This window comes from Anas acuta, chromosome 11 (assembly GCF_963932015.1).
Source record: "Anas acuta chromosome 11, bAnaAcu1.1, whole genome shotgun sequence".
NCBI lineage: Eukaryota > Metazoa > Chordata > Aves > Anseriformes > Anatidae > Anas > Anas acuta.
Window position 1 is genome coordinate 9,298,815 of NC_088989.1, and position 18,820 is coordinate 9,317,634.

An 18,820-nucleotide genomic window follows, 5' to 3' on the forward strand; every position below is an offset into this window, starting at 1 on the left:
TTCAGTTAAAATAACAGAATCATATATATATGATATCCACAGCTATTAGATAAATCACTGGAACTGGATAACACTGGCTAGTAGCTGCAAGTATTCAGTCTCTGCGTTCCCTCTGTCCCCATCCCTGTGGTCCGTACAAATACTTGCCATCTTTATGTTGGTCAAAGTGCATAGTTTTCCAAACACAAGATTTTTTTCTGTAATGAGGACAGCTGGATCAACTGATCAAGATAAAAAGGAAGAAAGTATGTCAGTCATGGAGGAGAATGGAGCCCTACCAGAGCATCTGTGCTACTCTGAAGCACCGAATAACATGCTTTGGGGGTTTTATAAAGCACTGGAGTTCTAGAAGACAAACAAAATACAAAATAGTATTCTGTATTTCACATTTTTATTAGCTTCTTACTGGCAGGCATTACACTTGGGAGTAATATTGCACCAGGCATTAAAAATAAGAATTCTACCACAGGGACATTTTGCACTCAGAATCCAATATAAATATTTCTAATCATATTTCCATGGCTACAGATAATATTTGGTTGCTTGATTTATATGCATAGAAAGAAACAGTTGTCATAACTGTAAGAAACTGTACTTATCAAGTACTTTTAAAGGGTGGGATTTGTTTTTGCAGAATATTACAATACTGTTTATTGATTTAAAAACTAAATTAGTCTACATGATAGCAGCTTTTCCCCATCTGCCTCTTAAATTCTGTTTGTTTCTTGCTCCCAGTGGTGTAGCATTAGATGGATTAGAAACCGTTTAAACAGAGGTAATTTTAGCACTTTAAGTTGCGTCAGAGAATTGTGTTAATGACACAAAATACCCTATTGTACTAATTCTTCAGACTTCCTCTTTCAAACAAAAAGGTGTCTTGACTGAACAGGCACATGCATTTTTTTTTGGACAGGACAAAAGGACAGAGCTGCTAGAGAATGAAACTCCTCCAGTCCTTAATGATAAACAATAAATACTCGTATAAAAAAAGACCACATTGTTGCTTTAGTCAAAATCCAGGCTCTCTTGGGTTTACTGTTCAATTAAGTTGCTAATCACTGAAGTGGCTCCTGCGGAGTCAGAATCAGTCATCTGTTTTCCGTGCCAGTCTACAGAAAGTCCAGTTATGCTCCACTGTGTTTTCGTTGGCACGCTCGCTCATATGATGAACTCTGGTATTCCTGATCGTGAAGCCTTGCTTTGTGATGTACTCCATCAGATGGACTCGGAGCGACACTTCTTGGTGGTAGTCACAAGGCCCGAAAGTGAAGGAAACCTGGCAGTCCCTGGTGTCCATCATATGCTTATTCCACTTGGTGAAGTGGTTTGAAATGCCCTCCAGTAAGGAATGGACTTTTGTAGTGATAGTGAGCTGCGTGATGATGACAGCCACCGGGTTGGAGTACTTGGACAGCTTGCGGGTGCTGGACAGCTCCACCACCTCCTCGAAGGTATCCACAGGATACAGAGGCTTGGGGTCATTGAGACACTGAATGAGCGGTTCGATCTGATAGAAGTCCGCCTCCTTCCGAAGCAGGTCAAACTCCTTGAAGTCCAGTGGCAAAGTTAGCTCTGAGGTCCTTAAAAAGTTAAGAACGTAACGGAAAAGTGGTCCATCCCTGTCAATGAAGTAATTGCCCTGAGAGTCCCTGGCAGTGGGGAAGTCTCCCCTGAACATGGCCCCAAGCATCGAGTCAGGATATCTCGTTAGAGTGGTGAGGGATGTCGTATACATGTGTCCACCCACATTTAGCGTGACTGGATCAGTCATCTAGAAAAAGAGAAATTGCAAAGTTTATCAAGCCACGGTGAGAAGATTCAATCACCTCACCAACACACACGGCAAATGCTGTTTGAGAACTGCAGGCTCCAGGAAGAATCTCGCTTCCTCCCATTTGGAGCCTTTAAGCGGTCTTCAAACCTGAGCAAATCCAAGCCACCCAGCAACAAGGCACAGCTGGCAACTAGACAGGATCACACTTCACATTCAGAAAGCACATTTCCAGAATGCTTTAGAAATCTTAACAACTGAGGTACTGTCACAGAATTAAGAATTGCATTTGGACAAGTTTTTTCTCCTATTTTACAGATGGGGAAATGAAAATAGAGACATTTCCTGAAGAACAAGTTAATCTGAATGAGGTCCGTCAGTTCTCCTTACTTTCAAAATCTGTCACTCTTTCAAGAGGAACAACAACAACAACAAAAATGAGCTGAACTAGTCTTAAGCCTCTTTTTCTTCCTCAAAAGAGGAAGACAGTGCAAGTTTAGGCACAAGACCAAGAGCTCACAATCAAAGTAATCGATGCATTGGTTTAAGAGGCATCATTAAAACAAGCAAACAAAAATCTTCCAGCTTTTAACTCTCAAAAGAAACGATTATTTGAAAATGAGCATGCTGCATAGAAGAGGGGGCAGAGCACCAAGCCAGTCTGCATCAGCTTCCAGATAGCACATGAGGAAGCAAGAGAGAAAGGAACATAAATCCCATCTGGCCACCAACCCTAACAATCAGGACTGAGGCCAGCCAGAGAAAAAGAGACATATGCATGGCAGCAGAATGTTTAGAGAATGAGAAGAGGAGAAAAATAAGATGCATTTGTCTGGTTTAGGACAGGATTTAAAGGAAAAATATTTTTCCTTACAAATAACATGATGAAGTCCTTAAAAGTACATGCAAGAAGCACAAACTATTTTCATGTTTTGTGTGTTAGGAAAATGGCAACAACAAGCTTAATGCTCAGTCAAGAACTCACTGATTTTTGCTAGGAAATAGAACAGGAGCGCTCCCCACAAACAGCACGTGAGGGGAATCACTCCAGTTAGATCCTCTAACACTCAGTTCTTCTTCTCACACAACTGAAACTCTGGATCTATGCAAGACAGATCTGCAAGGATTCCTACCTCGAGATCTTGAAAGCCCAGTCACAGCGCACACATCTACACGGGATCACTTACCATATATCCCCAGTCTCCATTATCCATCTGTTCAATTGCTTGAACCGTGGTACTCCAAGTTTAACAGAAGGTTGTCGAAAGGATCTGCAGCTCACCTCCTATTATCTCCCTGCAGGAGAAAGCACACACAAAAACACAAAACAAACAACAAAACATGGCAGACTAAGTATCTACAAGAACAACCAAGGGGAATGCTTTCTAATCAAAGGCAGGCTCTCTGCCAGGAGAGCATTCAGCTACAAAGCCACATTAGAAGCAGAATCTGCAAACGAGCTTTTCCCTGCGTCTCCCTCCACACTACCACAGCACTGCCTCCAGAGCACACAGGGAGCCACTCTGCTGGCTGTTCTGACCATCCCAGATTTGTTAAACAACACGCAACGTGCCTCTGAGGATAATTTACATTTACAAACGGCCTACTTTTCACCTAGAAAACTGAGCACTTTGAAAGGCAAGTGTCCTTTTCCCAATTAAAAAAGTTTGTTTATTCGCCGTTGGGGTCATGCACGCGATCCATGAACGCCAGTCAAAATTCCCGTGCTCCAGTTTCAAACTGTGCAGAAGAATAAATCAAGCATGAAAGAATGAACAGCAGGAAAAAAAAAAAAATCTCACTGCAGAATTAATAATTCAATAGCGGAGAACTGCAATTGATAGCAGGAACATTAATCTACAAAGAAAGCGCACGAATGGACTGCACAGACACACGCTCTCGAAAGAAATCTCTTTAGGGACGAGCTAGAGGACATCAAACATCCTTTCAACTACGCTCCAACGAAAGCAATTTGAGAAGTGGTTCACGCTGTAACTTCCCAGAAGATGCTGAACCTCTGACTTGCATAACAAGGGGACTCTCTCCACACAAGCACGGCAAGAAAAACCCACAGCCCGGCTTCTGACTCAAGGCAGGGGCCGTGAATGAGCCCAGGCACCAGCGGAGGCTTTCCAAAGGTGGCCTGCTGGCCACACCGAGGGACACCCGGGTAGAGAAGCCAGCTGTCAGTAAGCCTCTATTCCCTACCCAGAATCTGCGTCTCTGCTAGAACTGCTGAAAATTTAGGTCAGCCTGCTTTAAGTAGGGTGCAGCTTCGCAGTTTTGTTTATTTTTACATCTTAAAGACAACACAGCTACCGAGGCTCCTGCTCCCATCCCCGGTACCAGCAAACTTCAGCGCACGGACACAGCTAAAAGCAGCTGGAGGATTTAGCTGAGACAGGGCCCTACGTTCTCAAAAAATGAACGGTTCACGGTTAATTCCCAACCTTGGCCCTTCTCATTCCTAGAAAACGAGGCAAGTTTTGCCATTCTCCACAGAACAACGCGGTGCGGCCTGCTCCGGGCTCCGCTGCCCTGCCCGCAGCGCTCTCCACAGGCCAGGCCTGGGGGGCAGCAGCACGGGCACTGCCTCAGCTACACTTGAGGTTTATCGAGAGATGAAAACACAAAACCACCGCATGAAAATCATGAGGTCAGACAACAGAAGACTAAGGAATTAAGGTACGGAACGAGTCGTACCAGGATCCCATTTTTACAAATTAGCGATGGAGCATGCCTCAAGAAAGTAAACTAAATCACACACCCCCACCAGTAGATAAACCTGGAATGCGAGCTCTTTTGCCAATGTCTGTAATTATTTTTTTGAAGTCATTCAGGTTTTCTCTATTTTGAATTGTCACTCAAGTACAGCTCCTTAGCTTTTATCAATAGCCCAGACCTTTCACATTCTGGTTTCTGGTTTGGGTTTTTTTTCCCTTCTTTAAGGAACGCGTACTTATAGCTGTTCCCCTGGCCATGTACAACACTAGTATAGCATGAAGATGCATTAAAATCATAGGAGAGAGACTGGCCTAGGTATTTCATTTTCAAGAAGAACACTCACTTGAAGCTGAAATAATTCAGCCAGCCAGGAACTTCACCGAGTCCCAAGTACAGATGAATCAAGACTTTTTTTCCATCAATGACTGTTCAGTGAAAGAAACAGATCCAGCTGCCTGTATGACGGCAACTTTCTGATCATGAACTGATCTTTGATCACAGTATTGCTACGCAGCACCACAGTAAGTAAGTTACGAGAGCAATTAGCTGAAACAAACCCAGCCCTCAACGCAGAAATGGCAACGAGAAGTCCCACTGACCTTTGTGTAAGGATCGAGAATAGCCAGGCACGCACAGACCCACCTGGCAGAGCTCACAGTGGAGCAAAACACACAGCACAAAGGGATGGCACAAGGAGGCCATCCTAAAATGCTTGAGCCTGACCACAGCTACCCGCTGCTCCCCGCACCAGCCTGGGAGCTCTGCATTTCCAGACAACTTCACGGGCAAAGTAGCGCCGCCGTTCAGGTACCACCTGAGATAAGGACTCACAAACCACATCACCACACTGATGCAGCCCAGGACAGCCTGCCTTTAATAACTGCCAGAAATACTGGTGTGGGATGAACCTCAGCCGGACAAACTGCTGACACCGTTTAAGAGCATCGCTCTTTGGTGAGAGCAGGAGCGCATCGATCGTGTCAACCTACAGCCGTGCCTTCAGTAAGCTTTTCCTGCGAGTGGGGAGAAGACATGCAGAGTTACCAGGGTCATCGGAGCTGTCATAGCCCAGCACCAAGCACATCCAGAGCTAGAAATTAGCAATGAGAGGCAAGTACCTTCGAAGAAAAGCACCTAAGTCATCATTTTATAGTACATGCACCAAATTGGATACCTGCATTCATAAAACGCTCACTCTTGTTTAATATTTTATGACTCAGAGGATTACAAGGCTATTTACTAGCAACATTACTGCAACAGGTAGTCCCATTAACTTCAGCAGGGCTTCTCCCAGGCACAGAGCTACTAACGTGCAACCATTTTGCAAGCTGAGATTCAGAGAAAGCAAATGAGAGGCAGCTGAATGTCTGCATCTGCGAACAGACATGCACACGTCCGGGATGGACCCGGGGAATGCCAGCAGCACTGGGAAGTGTTTTGACTGCTAGGATCATGGTCATCAATCACACTTGGTCAAGGCCACAGGCTGCGTGCTGCACCTGGAGAAAGTCAGAGCATTTTACCATCATACGCAGCTACACCGAGGAGGAGAAATGTACCTAGCAGGTCAAAGTCGAGAGGCACGTGCCACTTGAGCCGCTCCGAACGCTTTTCAGCTAGTTTTCTCCAAGAATTGAACTGAAGGATTTGCTTGGAGTATTGATCTTTAATGGACAGTTTGGTAGCAAAATTACAACACAAACTGTTCAACGTCTACATAAACTGTTTAACCTCAGCAGGTTCTGCGGGTTTCAGGATCAACATGAAGTTGACAGGCACTGTGCAAAGCCAGCCGTGCGTTTATACGGGTAAATACACGTGGTATCTCCAGCTACTCGCCCACTTGGTGAGCTCCCAGCTCCTGACATTTGGATCCCCAAAGACGAGAAGATGCAACTCCTGCTCCCAGCACGCTGTCAACGGACAACCCCTCTATTCCTGAGCCTCTCTTAAAAATCCGAAGGCAAGTTTTGATAGCAAATCGCTATCAGCCACCCACCTGAACCACCACGAACTGGGGCTGCAGCCCAGGAGCCGCCGGCAGCACAGAGCCAGGCTGATCCAGCCCCGAGCTGCCCTGGGCACGGCGGCAGCAGGTTCCTAAGGCTGGGGGCTGGCAAATCTGCTCACACAGCGCCTGCCCTCACCGGGGGGGGCATCCCGCCCCCTCCCCACGCCAAGGCACGGGGATGCCGTGGGGTTTTGCAGCCCCCGCTCTCCGTTAGCTTCGTAGCTCGGTGCTCAGCCTTCTCCCTAAGTGATGGAGACAACCACCGGCGCTGCCCCCCCCCCCCCAAATATCCCCACCGTGAGCCCCGAGCCCCTCGGGACCCCGGTCCCACCCCGCGGCCACCCACGAGTACCGGGAGGGGGGGGGGGGTGCGGGGCTGCACCGGGGCAGCTCACGGCGGCTGCACCCCCCCGGGGGCCGTGATTCAGCACAGCCGGTGCCGGGAGCGCCGCGCTCCGCCCGCAGCCCCCAGCGGCCCGGGGCTGCCCCCCGAGGGGCTGCGGGACCCCCCCCGGTACCTCCCGTTCCCCCCCCAACCCCTCGCTCCCCGGGGCTGCCCCGGCCCCGAGCGGGCACCCACCGCCCTCCGCCTGCACCGGGACCCGGCCCCGAGCCCCCCCGGCCCCCCCCAAGGCTCCGCGGCGCGGCCCGGCCCCGCACTCACGGGCGCAGCTCCCGGCTCCGCGCAGGGCCCGGCGGCGGCGGCGGCGGCGGCGGCGGGGGCGGGGGCGGGGGCTGGGGGGGGGGGGGGGAGCGAACCGGGGCGGCGGGAGGGAGGGGGCGTGGCTTCGCTAAGCCCCGCCCCTTGCCCCGCCCCCTCCGGTCGGGTGAGGGCGGGGCGCCGCCTCCCTTCACCCGGCGGCGTCACTGCGAGGCGAGGTCTCGCGAGAGCCGGGCACGGGGCCGCGCTGCTCCCGCCGCCCCTCAGAGGACACGGCCAAGATGGCGGCGGGCCGGGCGCTGCGGCTCCTGGCGCCCCTCGGCTGCCGCCTCCCGCAGCCCCGCCGCGGCCTCCGCCTCTCCGCCGCCGCCGCCATCCAGGTAAAAAGGGAAGCAGGCCCCCGAGGGGGAGCCGCTGGGCTGGGTAGGGCTGGGTAAGGCTGGGCAGGGGGCGTCCCGGCGCTCCGGGAGCGGGACGAGCTCGGTGTCGCCCCGCAGGTGACGGTGAGGGACGCCCTGAACCAGGCGCTGGATGAGGAGCTGGAGAGGGACGAGCGCGTCTTCCTGCTGGGGGAGGAGGTGGCGCAGTACGACGGTGCCTACAAGGTGAGGGGGCGCCGTTACCGGGACGGGGGGTGGGGGTGGGGGGGCAACCGCGGGGGCTGACGGCGTTTTGCTGCCCCGCAGATCTCCAGGGGGCTGTGGAAGAAGTACGGGGACAAGAGGATCATCGACACGCCGATATCTGAGGTACGGCTTCGCACATTTTGCACCTAGGAGGTCGGCTCTGCGCCCCCCATGCTTATTCTCCGTTTGTTTCTTTGCAGATGGGCTTCACGGGGATCGCCGTCGGTGCTGCCATGGTCTGTACCCTCGCGTTCCTTCTTAATTACACCCTGAAACAAACCGCTTTTTGTTAGCTTACTAACCTCTCATCTGACACTTCAACAGGCAGGGTTGAGGCCGGTGTGCGAGTTCATGACGTTCAACTTCTCCATGCAAGCCATCGATCAGGTCATCAACTCGGCAGCCAAGACGTGCTACATGTCCGCAGGGTCCATCCCCGTGCCCATCGTCTTCCGAGGCCCCAACGGAGCGTCCGCTGGGGTGGCTGCACAGCACTCGCAGTGCTTCGCGGCGTGGTACGGGCACTGCCCAGGACTCAAAGTTGTTAGTCCTTGGAGCTCAGAAGATGCCAAAGGTCTGCTGAAAGCGGCAATCCGGGATGACAATCCAGGTGAACACAGATCATGGTGCTATCTCACAGTCACTGCTGAAAAGAATGTCTGTTTTCCCCTCCTGCATCATTTAAAATATATATTGTTGAACCTAAAAGCACTTCAGGTGTATTGATGCTGATACTTAATTTTTTCCTAATGCTTATTTGGCTTGCTAGCAGTAGCCTCTTTGTGCTGTTGCCAGTTCTACCCTTAATGGTAGTTCGGTACTGATCTGGAAGCTTAGAAGCTGTGTTTATGGACCTATGGTAAAGGCGTTAAAAATGAGGGAGATGAGTCAGGAGGAGTTCCTACATATACAGTGTCTGACCATGTGCACTTTTCAGATGATAAATTCAGAATCTCATTAACCAAAAGTAGGGCAACTTTTGTTTTTTTTTCTCACAAGTACATGTGCAAAATCTAAAACCTTTCTGAAACTAGAAATTCTACAGAAATAGTTATTCATCGTGACCTTTCCCACTCTCTTTGATCTAGTTTGTGAAGCGGAGTATACAGGCTTAAATTCTACAGTCTACCTTTTTAAAAACAAAGGCTTTGTAAGTCAGTTACCTTCATCAGTATATGCTTCCAGCTCATATACTTTGTCAGTTTTTGTTTGTTTTTTAAGGAGGAAACATACAAAGCTCTTTAAATCTTGTGTAAATATCTATCACTGTCATATGCCAAAAGCTAAATACCTTATCACGTATAAGATTAAACCTTAGACAATTTTAAAATTGATTCAGTAGTGATGAGTAGACTGTTGATACTGTTGTTATTATTACTGCTTTTACAAATGTAATGAAGTCTCTGTTGCCTGGATAGAGTCACTATCTTGAGCTAGTCTGCTGCAATACAGTTTTATATAAGCACAGTCCTCTTCTTCTAGAAGTACAAGTTAATCCAAATGTGTTTTCTTCTAGTTGTGATGCTGGAAAACGAATTGCTGTATGGTGTTCCCTTTGAAATGTCTGAACAGGCACAGTCAAAGGATTTTGTTGTTCCAATTGGAAAATCCAAAATAGAAAGGGAAGGTAAGCCAAGAACATGTTCTATGTATCCTTACTAAGTGAACTGTCTTGGGACTGTTGTTTTTTTGTTGTTTTCTTTTTAAAATTCAGCTGTTGAGAGAGACTCTGGTCATGGGACATAGGAAAGTGTTTCAAATATCAGTGTTATTTGTGCTGTAGTATACTTAATTGTTCTGTTCCTTGTATAAAGAAAAATTACCTGATTCTCTGCACCTTATTTCAAACAGCAGCTTACTAAAAGATTTGTTCTTTATTATAGGGATAGTGTAGGTGATGTGCAAGGAAACCTTTTTTTCTTCACCTTTAATTATTTTTTCAAAAATGGGTAAGATCACTGTAGCATTTCAGCCTCTGTTCATAATTTACCACTGAATGATACAAATGCTCAAAAGGGAAAACGTAAAAACTATTAAATATCTGATCTCTGAATTAAAAGATAAAGATTGTGTCTTCATATAGTCCTACTACCACTCTCCATGCTAAGTATGGGTGTGGAATACTTCACATTTCAACTAAATGAAAGGGACTTAAATTACAAGAGACTACTAACGCTACCTTGAAAAGAATCTAGGACTTAGAGAAAAGCTTTAAGTCTTTATTTGCTTTTTTAACATTTTTTTTCTAGGAACTCATGTTACATTAGTGTCACACTCAAGACCTGTTGGACACTGTTTGGAAGCAGCTGCTGTACTGGCCAAAGAAGGTGTAGAATGCGAGGTGTGTGGGGTTTCTGTTGCTTCTCCCTTTCCCTGGACTTAGGGCAAAAAGGCAGACAGGGTCCTTGTTCAGGCTCTGCAGAATGTCAGTTTATAAACAACAAGCTTCTTACATTTTAAGTGCCTTAGCAGTCAACAAGCCAAGCATGTGTGTTACATGTTTCTACATTTGACTCTTTTCATCACAAACTTAAGGCAGAACTACTAAAGATGTTCAGATTGGCCTCTCTGTGTAAGCAGAACAATGACGCTACCTATCAGCATGGTTGTATCTATATATAGCAAGACTCATCTGTCTGACACTTTCCAGGAGCCACCAGGAACTGCTCTGCAGAGTCTCTGTCGGGATAAAGTTAATGAAATTTTTAAGTCTTATCATGGAAGTCAGAATAGAACAAAGTGCTAGAGGACAGCGTACCCAAACAGCAGTAAATGACAAGCTTAGATCATAACAAAACTCACTCAATGCCTTTTTCAGGTGATAAATCTGCGCACCATTAGACCAATGGATATCGAAACGGTGGAAGCCAGCGTTATCAAGACAAACCACCTTGTAACTGTAGAAGGAGGATGGCCGCAGTTTGGAGTAGGCGCTGAAATCTGTGCCAGGATCATGGAAGGTACTGAGGTTTTTGATATACAAGTTGATCTCATTTCCTAGTCTAAATTCTGATGACTTCGTGATAAAGCCAGATGAAGAGAAACTTAGTTGGAGCTTAAGTGTAGCTGTCTTGCTCTAATGGTGTTAATATGGTCAATTCAGCTGGCTTTCTGGTGTAAACCTTATCCTAAGAGAGAAGCAGGATGGTAACTTTCTGTTTAAACTGTAGTGCATGCTGATAAACAAGCAGGAACAGCTATCTCTGGAACTACAGGAAGAAAACTGTTGAAAGTATAATATTAGGCTTTATATGCTAAATTGATGGAAAACCATAGTGTGCATCAACCTGACACCTGTCTTCTGTTTCAGGATCTGCCTTTAACTACCTGGATGCTCCAGCTGTGCGTGTTACCGGTGCAGACGTTCCTATGCCTTATGCAAAAATTTTAGAAGATAACTGCATACCTCAAGTGAAAGATATAATATTTGCAGTGAAGAAAACTTTGAATATCTGAGTTGTAAATACATGTTTTAAAGTCCTGCTTTAAAAAGTATTAATGGTGTAAGGCAAGTTGTATGCGTAACTTTGTATAGCTACATTCTTTTGTACAGTCAAGTACAGTGATCTACCAGAAATATTTATATGGCTGCGTGTAACAGGGTTACCCTCTAAGCCACACTTGATAAAAGCAATGATGTGGTAATGCTTGTCTGTTAGTCAGCTTGTACTTCAGCTGTACAGGTGGGTTGGGATCTCCATGTATTCAAAATTCAAAGGGAGGAAAAACAACACTTCAATTTCTGCTTGGCTTGTAATTATTGGACTACCTGTGTTTAACTGACTGTGATGGTGGATGAGTGAAAAATAGTAGTAAAAGGGGAATTTGCCCTGAATTTAGTCCTGGAATGCCGCATATCTCTAGGAGCTAATTGCAAGGCTTTTTGATGGTGAAGAATCAAACTGGAGTTGAGCAAGGCCTTGCTTTCAGCAAGTGCAACTATATCTGTACAAAGTGGCCTGTGGTATGGGTTAAGAGCTAATGTGCTCAGGTTGAGGAGTATTCTTTCATCACACAGAAAAGCTTCTGCGCACAAGCTTAAATAAAGATCCTCATCCTCTTTGGTATGCAAGGGGAAATACTATCTATTTATTCTTTATTAGCTGTCACATTTGCTTTACTAGCTGTCATGTACAGTGATAAAACACTTGCTCCTATTTGTTGCTTTTATGTTTATTTTTTAACTTGCCAGAGGGATGAACAATAGAATGCTCAAACACTAGTTCTTATATGTGGGGGAAAAAAAAAGATTTTATTCAGAGTTGGGTAATAAACTATTTATTCAAAAGTAGTAGTTGTGTCTGAAGAGCTCAGAAAGAGTTGTAGTAGCTTTTAAGCTGCTAGACTGCAACCACATACCAGGGTTTAGCTAAGGGGCTATTCCTGACAGGTAATTTTTGGTCAGCAGCTTCTGTTACTGTCCCAGTACCAGAGTAAGCAGTGCCTGTAGCAGTCTGTGCAGCGTGACTTGCTCTATAGTCAGGAGAAGCTGCCTTCCCACTGAACTGGATACTTACCTCTCTTAAGCAGACAGAAGAGCTTAGGTCCTATTTCAGTTACAAGCCAGGAATACCTCTCAGGGTATTTCCTGGTAGCAGAAGTGCTATTAGGGTTTTTAGAAGTCTGGCTTGCAAGCAAAGTTCTATCAGAATACATCCACCACCACACTGCAGGAGGAATTCCATTACCATTTTAATAAAAATGACTGAATATCACAGGTTACATGAAACTTTGTACAGACATTCTCTGCATAGTAACAAACACTGATGTATCTGAATTTAAAAAATGGATTATCTATAATCCTTTAAAGTGCAATTTAAGGTTTTAGTCAAATCAAAAAGGATCTTTCAATAAAGTTTAAGCTGTAAAATTAACTTGAAGTAAAGTCCCATTTAACTAAATCATGAATAATATCCCGGTGCCCTATTAACTCCCATTTCACCTGTTTCCTTACTTAAAAAAACTTTCCTTTAGAGTTGCAGGTAGGATGTCCATTAAAACAAGTTTGAGACAGCATTTTTACTCCACCAACAAATACGGTGGGAATAAGATTTAATTCTCCAGTTCCCTCACCTGTGCAGTATACTTCAAAGGTTGGTTTGGTGGGTTGGCTTTACTTTTTTGGATTACCTAAAACAAAACTTGCTGATTCGATGCAGGAAGAGTGAGATGAGTTACAGTTATATGAATAGTACTGAAAAAATCTTACAGCAGACTAAAACTAGATTCCTGTAATTTGGAAAGAAAAGTGGGGAAACAACTAGAAAAAAAAAAAGCTTCAATTCACCTTGATTGTGGTCGTTCCTATTTTCAGATTTTTATTCAGCCATACAGCCCAGATAGTGTAGCTAGAGAAAAAAGTTATTAAAACCAAATAAAAGAATAGAATATTTAGCATGGCAATGCAATCCACAGTGTAGTGCTGCTGCTCAAGGAAAGCTGAAAGAGGGGTAAAATGGAGCTACAGCGTGGTTAGCCGCTCTATGCTGGTGAATGTCGCCACGCAGAAGGGGCTTGTTCCGAGACAGCACAGGAAGGGGAAGGGGAATTCAATCCTGGTGGAACCGGTAGCCTCAGCTGATCCTGGGAGCGCTGTAGTCACACGTCTGTGTTTTCTTCAGAGTTCCTTTCTGAAAGTTTTGAATGGAGCTGAGTAAAGCTCCTCGGCTTGCGCTGATGGCGGGCTGAGGGCTCGGCTGCATTGGCACCTCTGTACTTGGAGGAAGAGCTGCTGGTGGCAGGGGCGGCGGTGGCGGTGCTGGGGGTATCGACGATGCTCCTGTTGAGTTGAGGAGAGAAGATGTTTGAGTATGCCCGGGAGGTCCTGCCGCAGAGCGCTGTGGCTGTGTAGCCAGACTAGGTCAGTCCTGCACTAGTCACGTCATTCCTTGAAAGCAAGTGCAGTGTGAAGAACAGAACGGGTGAAAAATGCCAAAAGTGATCAAATCCCTCTATCTGCAGGTGAGTTGTGTCACCTGAGACACCTCTAGAAGAAGCCTGAAGTGCCTCAGTATGCAAGGATGCAAAACATGACTCAAATGTGATCTTGCACTGAAGGAAACAGAACAATTAATGGGGCTCCCCAGGCTCAATTTCTATTGTTTGTCCCAGTGAAGCCGTTTGCTCTTTGGGTCATAAACAGTACCAAATACTGGGAGATCTTACTAACTTCATATTTATATGATTAATGTTACACACATGGACCACATTGCTGTAGCATTTGTGATACCTGGTCAGGTTATATTTCATTTTTAGATGACTAACTGCAGATAGAGGGTTTATGAAAATGTTTTACACTATCACTGTCAGACCATCCAACCATGGAGAAACAAGCAAACGCCTGTTTCAGAGGCCGAATGAATCACAACAATCTGCCACTCACACCACTTGCCTTCTGCCTGTACCCCCACCTTGCAGTCTGGCCCTTGCTTTCGACCCCAGTCACATCCCTCTCGTATTGTCTTATTGTGCTTCAGGCTCCGTGTCCTGACAACTTGCAGGGAGAGGGCTGGGAAGCCAGAGACCAGAGCTGTGCATGCAGGCATCTAACCCAGCAGTGAGGATCCTGGCAGCTCAGATCCCAGCAGATGGCCTGACTTGCCCCAAGCTGCTCTCCTGAACACCCTGCTCTTGTGCAACTCAGCTGCTGCACATTACACCATAATTTCTACACAAGTAATCAAAGATAAATGGCAGGAGTAAGAGCAAAGGCCGGAGGTGACCCTGTGCTGTTCCACAAGACAACCACGTGAAGGTGGCATTGGTAGCACATCCCAAGCTGGATGGGGAATGATGGGCCTGTCTTCTCCTATGTTCTGGAATGAGGAGGGGTATAAGGGTTAAGATTTAGGATTATTGAATGATGAACTTTAACTCCATTGTCTAGTTCATGAATTACTCCAAAATATGGCTAGAGAGACAAACGACATCTATAGCCCAAAACTTGGTTTTGGTAAATAACCTACAATGAGGAATAGACTGGTAAGCAGCAAGAACTATGATACTTTTGGACAAAAGAGCAAACAACATGAGGCCAAACACGAGATTACGGTTTCTGAAGTAGGAATACTTGCTATGAAGTAAATAAATACCAAGAAGTTACTGGAAATTGTGTGACATAGATTCAAGAAGTATTCAAAGGATAAAGCTCAGCCACACAAAGCAAAAAAAAAGGTGTCAAGATGCTCTCTGGGCTCTGCTTCCCTCTCAGTGTCTAACTAATGCTTTCTCTCAGACTAACAGGCAATAGTAAGGAAAAAAAAAAAAAGCTGCTGTAAGAAAATAAAGTATTTGCATTAGATGAAAGTCATAACTCAAAGCTCCTTCATTTTCAATTTGTACCAGTCTTTGAGACTTTTACCATATGGTACCAAGCTCCAAATAAAGAGTATTTACACAAAGCATTCTATTTTGCCAATGAACATTAATACATGCTATGATTATAGCACTTCAGACTCGCAGAAGAAATTCTCATTGGCATGAAAACCCTTCTCTGTGACAAGAAAACAGAAGTCTGTATCGGGCTCTTGTTTTCACACTCCTCCCTTTCAGAAGTAGCATTCAGGTCTTAGCAGAAATACCAGGGATCAAGTGGAACAATTTAACATGCCCGTTGCATGTGGATCAACTACTCTCTTAAGTAATCAGAGCATTGCACAATGTCAGCATGAACTGAAATAGCAAACTGCATATTGATGCCTTGAGGTCATCTAAATATCCAAACCTGTGTTTTTACAGTAGCCAAAGATATAATTTGTTATTAGAAACACTGGAAAATCATCCCCTAGGCTAGAGTCCTGTTTCTCATGTCTCTGTATACACACTGATGGTAGAGCACAGTAAAGCAAAACTTGACAATTTGCCACAAGAACAAGACCAAGAACAGTTGAAGTAATCGCTTTCGAGGTTAAAGTGGTCAGAGCAGAACAACACAAAGGTCTGGCGTCCCAACGCTAGCACCAAACTTGGGATCAGATTAACAGCTGTAAAAGAGCCAAGAATGGCTCATCACGAAGGAGTTGGCCTTGGTTAAAGGCTGGACCAAAGGATCTTAAAGGTGTTTTCCAACCTAAACTATTCAATGAAAGAGATGCAAGAGTTGTAAAGAACGAAGACAAGATCTTTAGCTTAACAGCAAGATGAGATCGAAGAGGTTATGCAAGTAGTTGTACAAGACACAACAGGGAACGATCATGAGAAGAGTGGCAAGGACTTGGTGTGGAATACAAACAGTAATACATTCAGCAAAAGAAGGTACCTATTTGACAATGGGCAAAAAGCCACTATATAAGAATTAGGCCAAGTTTCCATGTGCTACCTTCAGATTTTGGTCTGGTTATTTCAGAACGGTGTCATAAAGGACACAGAAGTACGGGGAGAGGCCACCTTTCTGGAAGTGTGTTAAGTTCCTCAGGACTAAATATTATTGAAATTGTGCTGCCAACATCACACAGTTAAAAGAAACTCTTAGGAGATCTTACACTCTATCTCTGCCTTAAAATATAAATACACACAGGTTTTAAGATAGTATCTGACTAGGTGTGACCATTACATATTGAACCTGTTAATTGAGAGCTTGATTCTGAAAATCCTTCAAATCTATTCATTTCAATTAGTCACGCTGTCCTTCCCTTCAGTACATGAGTGGTGCAAAGGAAATCTTAGCTCACTCCAGTGTATTTGTACACAGCTACATCTACTAAAAAATTGTTCTACCCAACAATGAAGTATTTTCCCATATTTACCAGGAAAATTATTTCAGACAAGTGCTCAATTATCCCTAGACCTTTCCAATGCATATGCTGGAAGGAGTTGCCTGCAAACACACATTTACTCATTTACAGTTATAACAATAAAACACTCAAACAAGAACTTACCAAGGGTTTTTTTACAGGGACATTTTTGTTAAGAGAGTGTGTTAAAAGGAATAGGAAGTAAATCAGATGCTGTAAACTTGATGCCTGAATTGAAACAAAAACTTAATTATGAATTTAAAGTGACAGTAATTGTGCAAATAGCATTAAAATTTGCTGAGAGAATGGGATGCAAACAAAGAACATCATTTTAGTGATAGTTTTTAAAGATGCTGTATTTCATTAAAATAATCCATAAGAATGTTCAGATCTTTTTCTTCTATTCCCTCCCAATACTAAGCAAGTTTAAGATTTGCATTCAACTTTCCCATACAGAAACAGAGCATCTTTAAAGAGATAAATCAGCATTAGCTTACTTTTCCGAAAATTCACGTTCAAAATGATGCATGCTCTATTGAAGACAGCAGAGAAAGAGAGAGGACACAAGTTAATCATCCGGATCTCGTGTCAAAGTAAGAAAAACAGATAGCGTTAGCTGAAAATTTAGTACAAAAATCAATACATTCTCATTCACTGAAAAACGTGGGGATAGCAGATTGATTTTTTCAGATTACATATTCAATGCTGTGAATTCTGAACAATGAACCACCATTTTCCATGCTGGAAGGATTATTATACCTGATGTACAAATGCAACACACATACTTTCAATTGCACATGCTGTAATTCAAGCTTTACAGTATTAAAGTGCATTGAGAGGTATTTAGCAAGAAATCTGCAGGAATATTAGCCACAGACGATGAAATTCATTCAGCTCGTGGAACACGTCCTGTCACATTAACACCTGTATTTACACTTATGCTACATGGATCAGACACTCAAGAACAGTGCTTGCTAAAGCATTAAAATGGTCTTATAGACAGCTGAAGAGCAGAAAAGATGCACCACATGGCTCTTCAGGAAACATTCAGAACAACTGGCACAGAAAAAGCTAAAGTACAGTACAACTCTCGCACTTTATTCTCGCAGGGCAGCAATCCTATTTATTGATATCATTCTGAAGGGGTTGGCCAAAATGGCACCCTCCAAACTTCTATCACAGAGAGCTTTCTGGAATTTTATGGGCTTACTGGATTTGGAGAAAACGTAGTGAAGTTTCAAATAACCCATACCACAGTGTTCTACATCCCTTCTGATCCCAGCCACAAAGAACAATAATAGACATTCAAGGAAGCAAAGTACATAAAAGTGTGCAAGTAGGGGGGGAAAATATAAATCAAACATTCAAGAGAGAATGTCAGAAACACAGAAGTTACATTAGGCTCATTGATCTAAATGTATTTCAAAATGGTAGTTATCCAGGTAACTGCAACAAAACTGACCCAAAACAAGTGAGAAACTAGTCAGCGAGAAACTCCCATGGGAATCCAGGTCTCTACTAGACACCCCTCCCCTCAGAGCAGGTTACATTCAATCCTACAGCCGCAGCCATCGTAGCTGCACTCATTTTCATTCCTGGTACGTTTTGCATTGACTACACCAAGCGCTCCACTGCAAGCAAAGTCTCACACTTTGTTCAGAGAGGAAGCACATCGCAACGTGCAAGAAACCCCCTGAATGAGGTTCCTTCCCCAGGGCATAGCAGCCTGGTCAGTGTTTCTGGCTCTGTACATACCCACAAACCACATTGACGGGGATGGGAACAGGCCACAAGGACAGAAGCTTCTGTTGGATACCCTTTTCCCTATCAGCCTTCTTTTTGGTTTGGCACTGTATCAGCAAGATGCTTTAACATGCCATGATACTAACACACCACAATCAAAACAGACAGACAGACTGAAAACCTCATTCTCCTTTTGAGGGTCATCTCACCACACTGACATCCACAAGCAATTTTGGTTTAGAGGTAAATATCCTTAGTAAACCAAAGGGAACAGGGAAAAAGAGAGAGAAGCTACAGATGCATCAACTGTCACAAAAAAAAAAAAAAGTCCTACCATGGGGCCAGTGAGTTTTGCAACAGGTCATGAACAGCACAGTTGCACAGAATAGCTACAAGGACAACGTTGCTGGTGAAAAATCAAACATACTATCCTTCTCTTGGAGCTAGTATCTGAAGTTTCTTCAATAAATTCTACTTACGAAAGCATTCCTGAGATGGTGACCCTTGCCTTCATGCCAACTCAAATGCATCAACACCATCAACCCACTAAAG

General features: G+C 44.7%; 3 protein-coding genes across 11 annotated transcripts in view; 1 reads left to right on the top strand and 2 right to left on the bottom strand.

Moving 5' to 3' along the window:
• Nucleotides 1-374: 374 nt before the first annotated feature.
• KCTD6 (potassium channel tetramerization domain containing 6) lies at nucleotides 375-8,120 on the bottom strand. Of its 2 annotated transcripts, none has more exons than XM_068694598.1 (3): nucleotides 8,096-8,120; nucleotides 2,959-3,067; nucleotides 375-1,771 (listed from the first exon to the last, which is right to left on the bottom strand). In XM_068694598.1, exons 2-3 carry the CDS (start codon nucleotides 2,983-2,985, stop codon nucleotides 1,085-1,087), a joined length of 714 nt encoding a protein of 237 aa, XP_068550699.1. In that variant the 5' UTR covers nucleotides 2,986-3,067; nucleotides 8,096-8,120; the 3' UTR covers nucleotides 375-1,084. The 2 variants fall into 2 exon arrangements, with proteins under 2 accessions (XP_068550699.1, XP_068550697.1); XM_068694596.1 differs by lacking the exon at nucleotides 8,096-8,120 and adding an exon at nucleotides 7,171-7,262.
• On the top strand, nucleotides 7,377-12,667 carry PDHB (pyruvate dehydrogenase E1 subunit beta). Its single transcript, XM_068694592.1, has 9 exons — nucleotides 7,377-7,547; nucleotides 7,665-7,772; nucleotides 7,854-7,916; nucleotides 7,994-8,029; nucleotides 8,118-8,403; nucleotides 9,310-9,420; nucleotides 10,043-10,134; nucleotides 10,612-10,753; nucleotides 11,104-12,667. Exons 1-9 carry the CDS (start codon nucleotides 7,449-7,451, stop codon nucleotides 11,247-11,249), a joined length of 1,083 nt encoding a protein of 360 aa, XP_068550693.1. The 5' UTR covers nucleotides 7,377-7,448; the 3' UTR covers nucleotides 11,250-12,667.
• PXK (PX domain containing serine/threonine kinase like) overlaps nucleotides 11,966-18,820 on the bottom strand; it is a 35,566-nt gene continuing 28,711 nt past the window's right edge. For 2 of the 8 annotated variants that reach the window (XM_068694574.1, XM_068694573.1), the window contains exons 18-19: nucleotides 16,670-16,753; nucleotides 13,433-13,572 (exon numbers count right to left, since the gene is read on the bottom strand). In XM_068694574.1, coding sequence (XP_068550675.1) covers nucleotides 16,698-16,753 — 56 coding nt within the window. In that variant the 3' untranslated portion in view covers nucleotides 13,433-13,572; nucleotides 16,670-16,697. Of the gene's footprint in view, nucleotides 13,573-16,669; nucleotides 16,754-17,022; nucleotides 17,058-18,820 lie in introns of those variants that run through there. The other 6 variants (XM_068694578.1, XM_068694576.1, XM_068694577.1 and 3 more) reach the window with 3 other exon arrangements.

Bases quoted from the DNA above. Each gene is read 5' to 3' on its own strand.
- KCTD6 (XM_068694598.1), bottom strand. From the start codon at position 2,985: ATGGATAATGGAGACTGGGGATATATG. The intron at 1,772-2,958 runs GTAAGTGATCCC...CTCTTTTTCTAG, and splicing joins ATGGAGACTGGGGATATATG to ATGACTGATCCAGTCACGCT.
- PDHB (XM_068694592.1), top strand. From the start codon at position 7,449: ATGGCGGCGGGCCGGGCGCTGCGGCTCCTGGCGCCCCTCGGCTGCCGC. The intron at 7,548-7,664 runs GTAAAAAGGGAA...GTCGCCCCGCAG, and splicing joins CCGCCGCCGCCGCCATCCAG to GTGACGGTGAGGGACGCCCT. The intron at 8,030-8,117 runs GTCTGTACCCTC...ACACTTCAACAG, and splicing joins TCGCCGTCGGTGCTGCCATG to GCAGGGTTGAGGCCGGTGTG.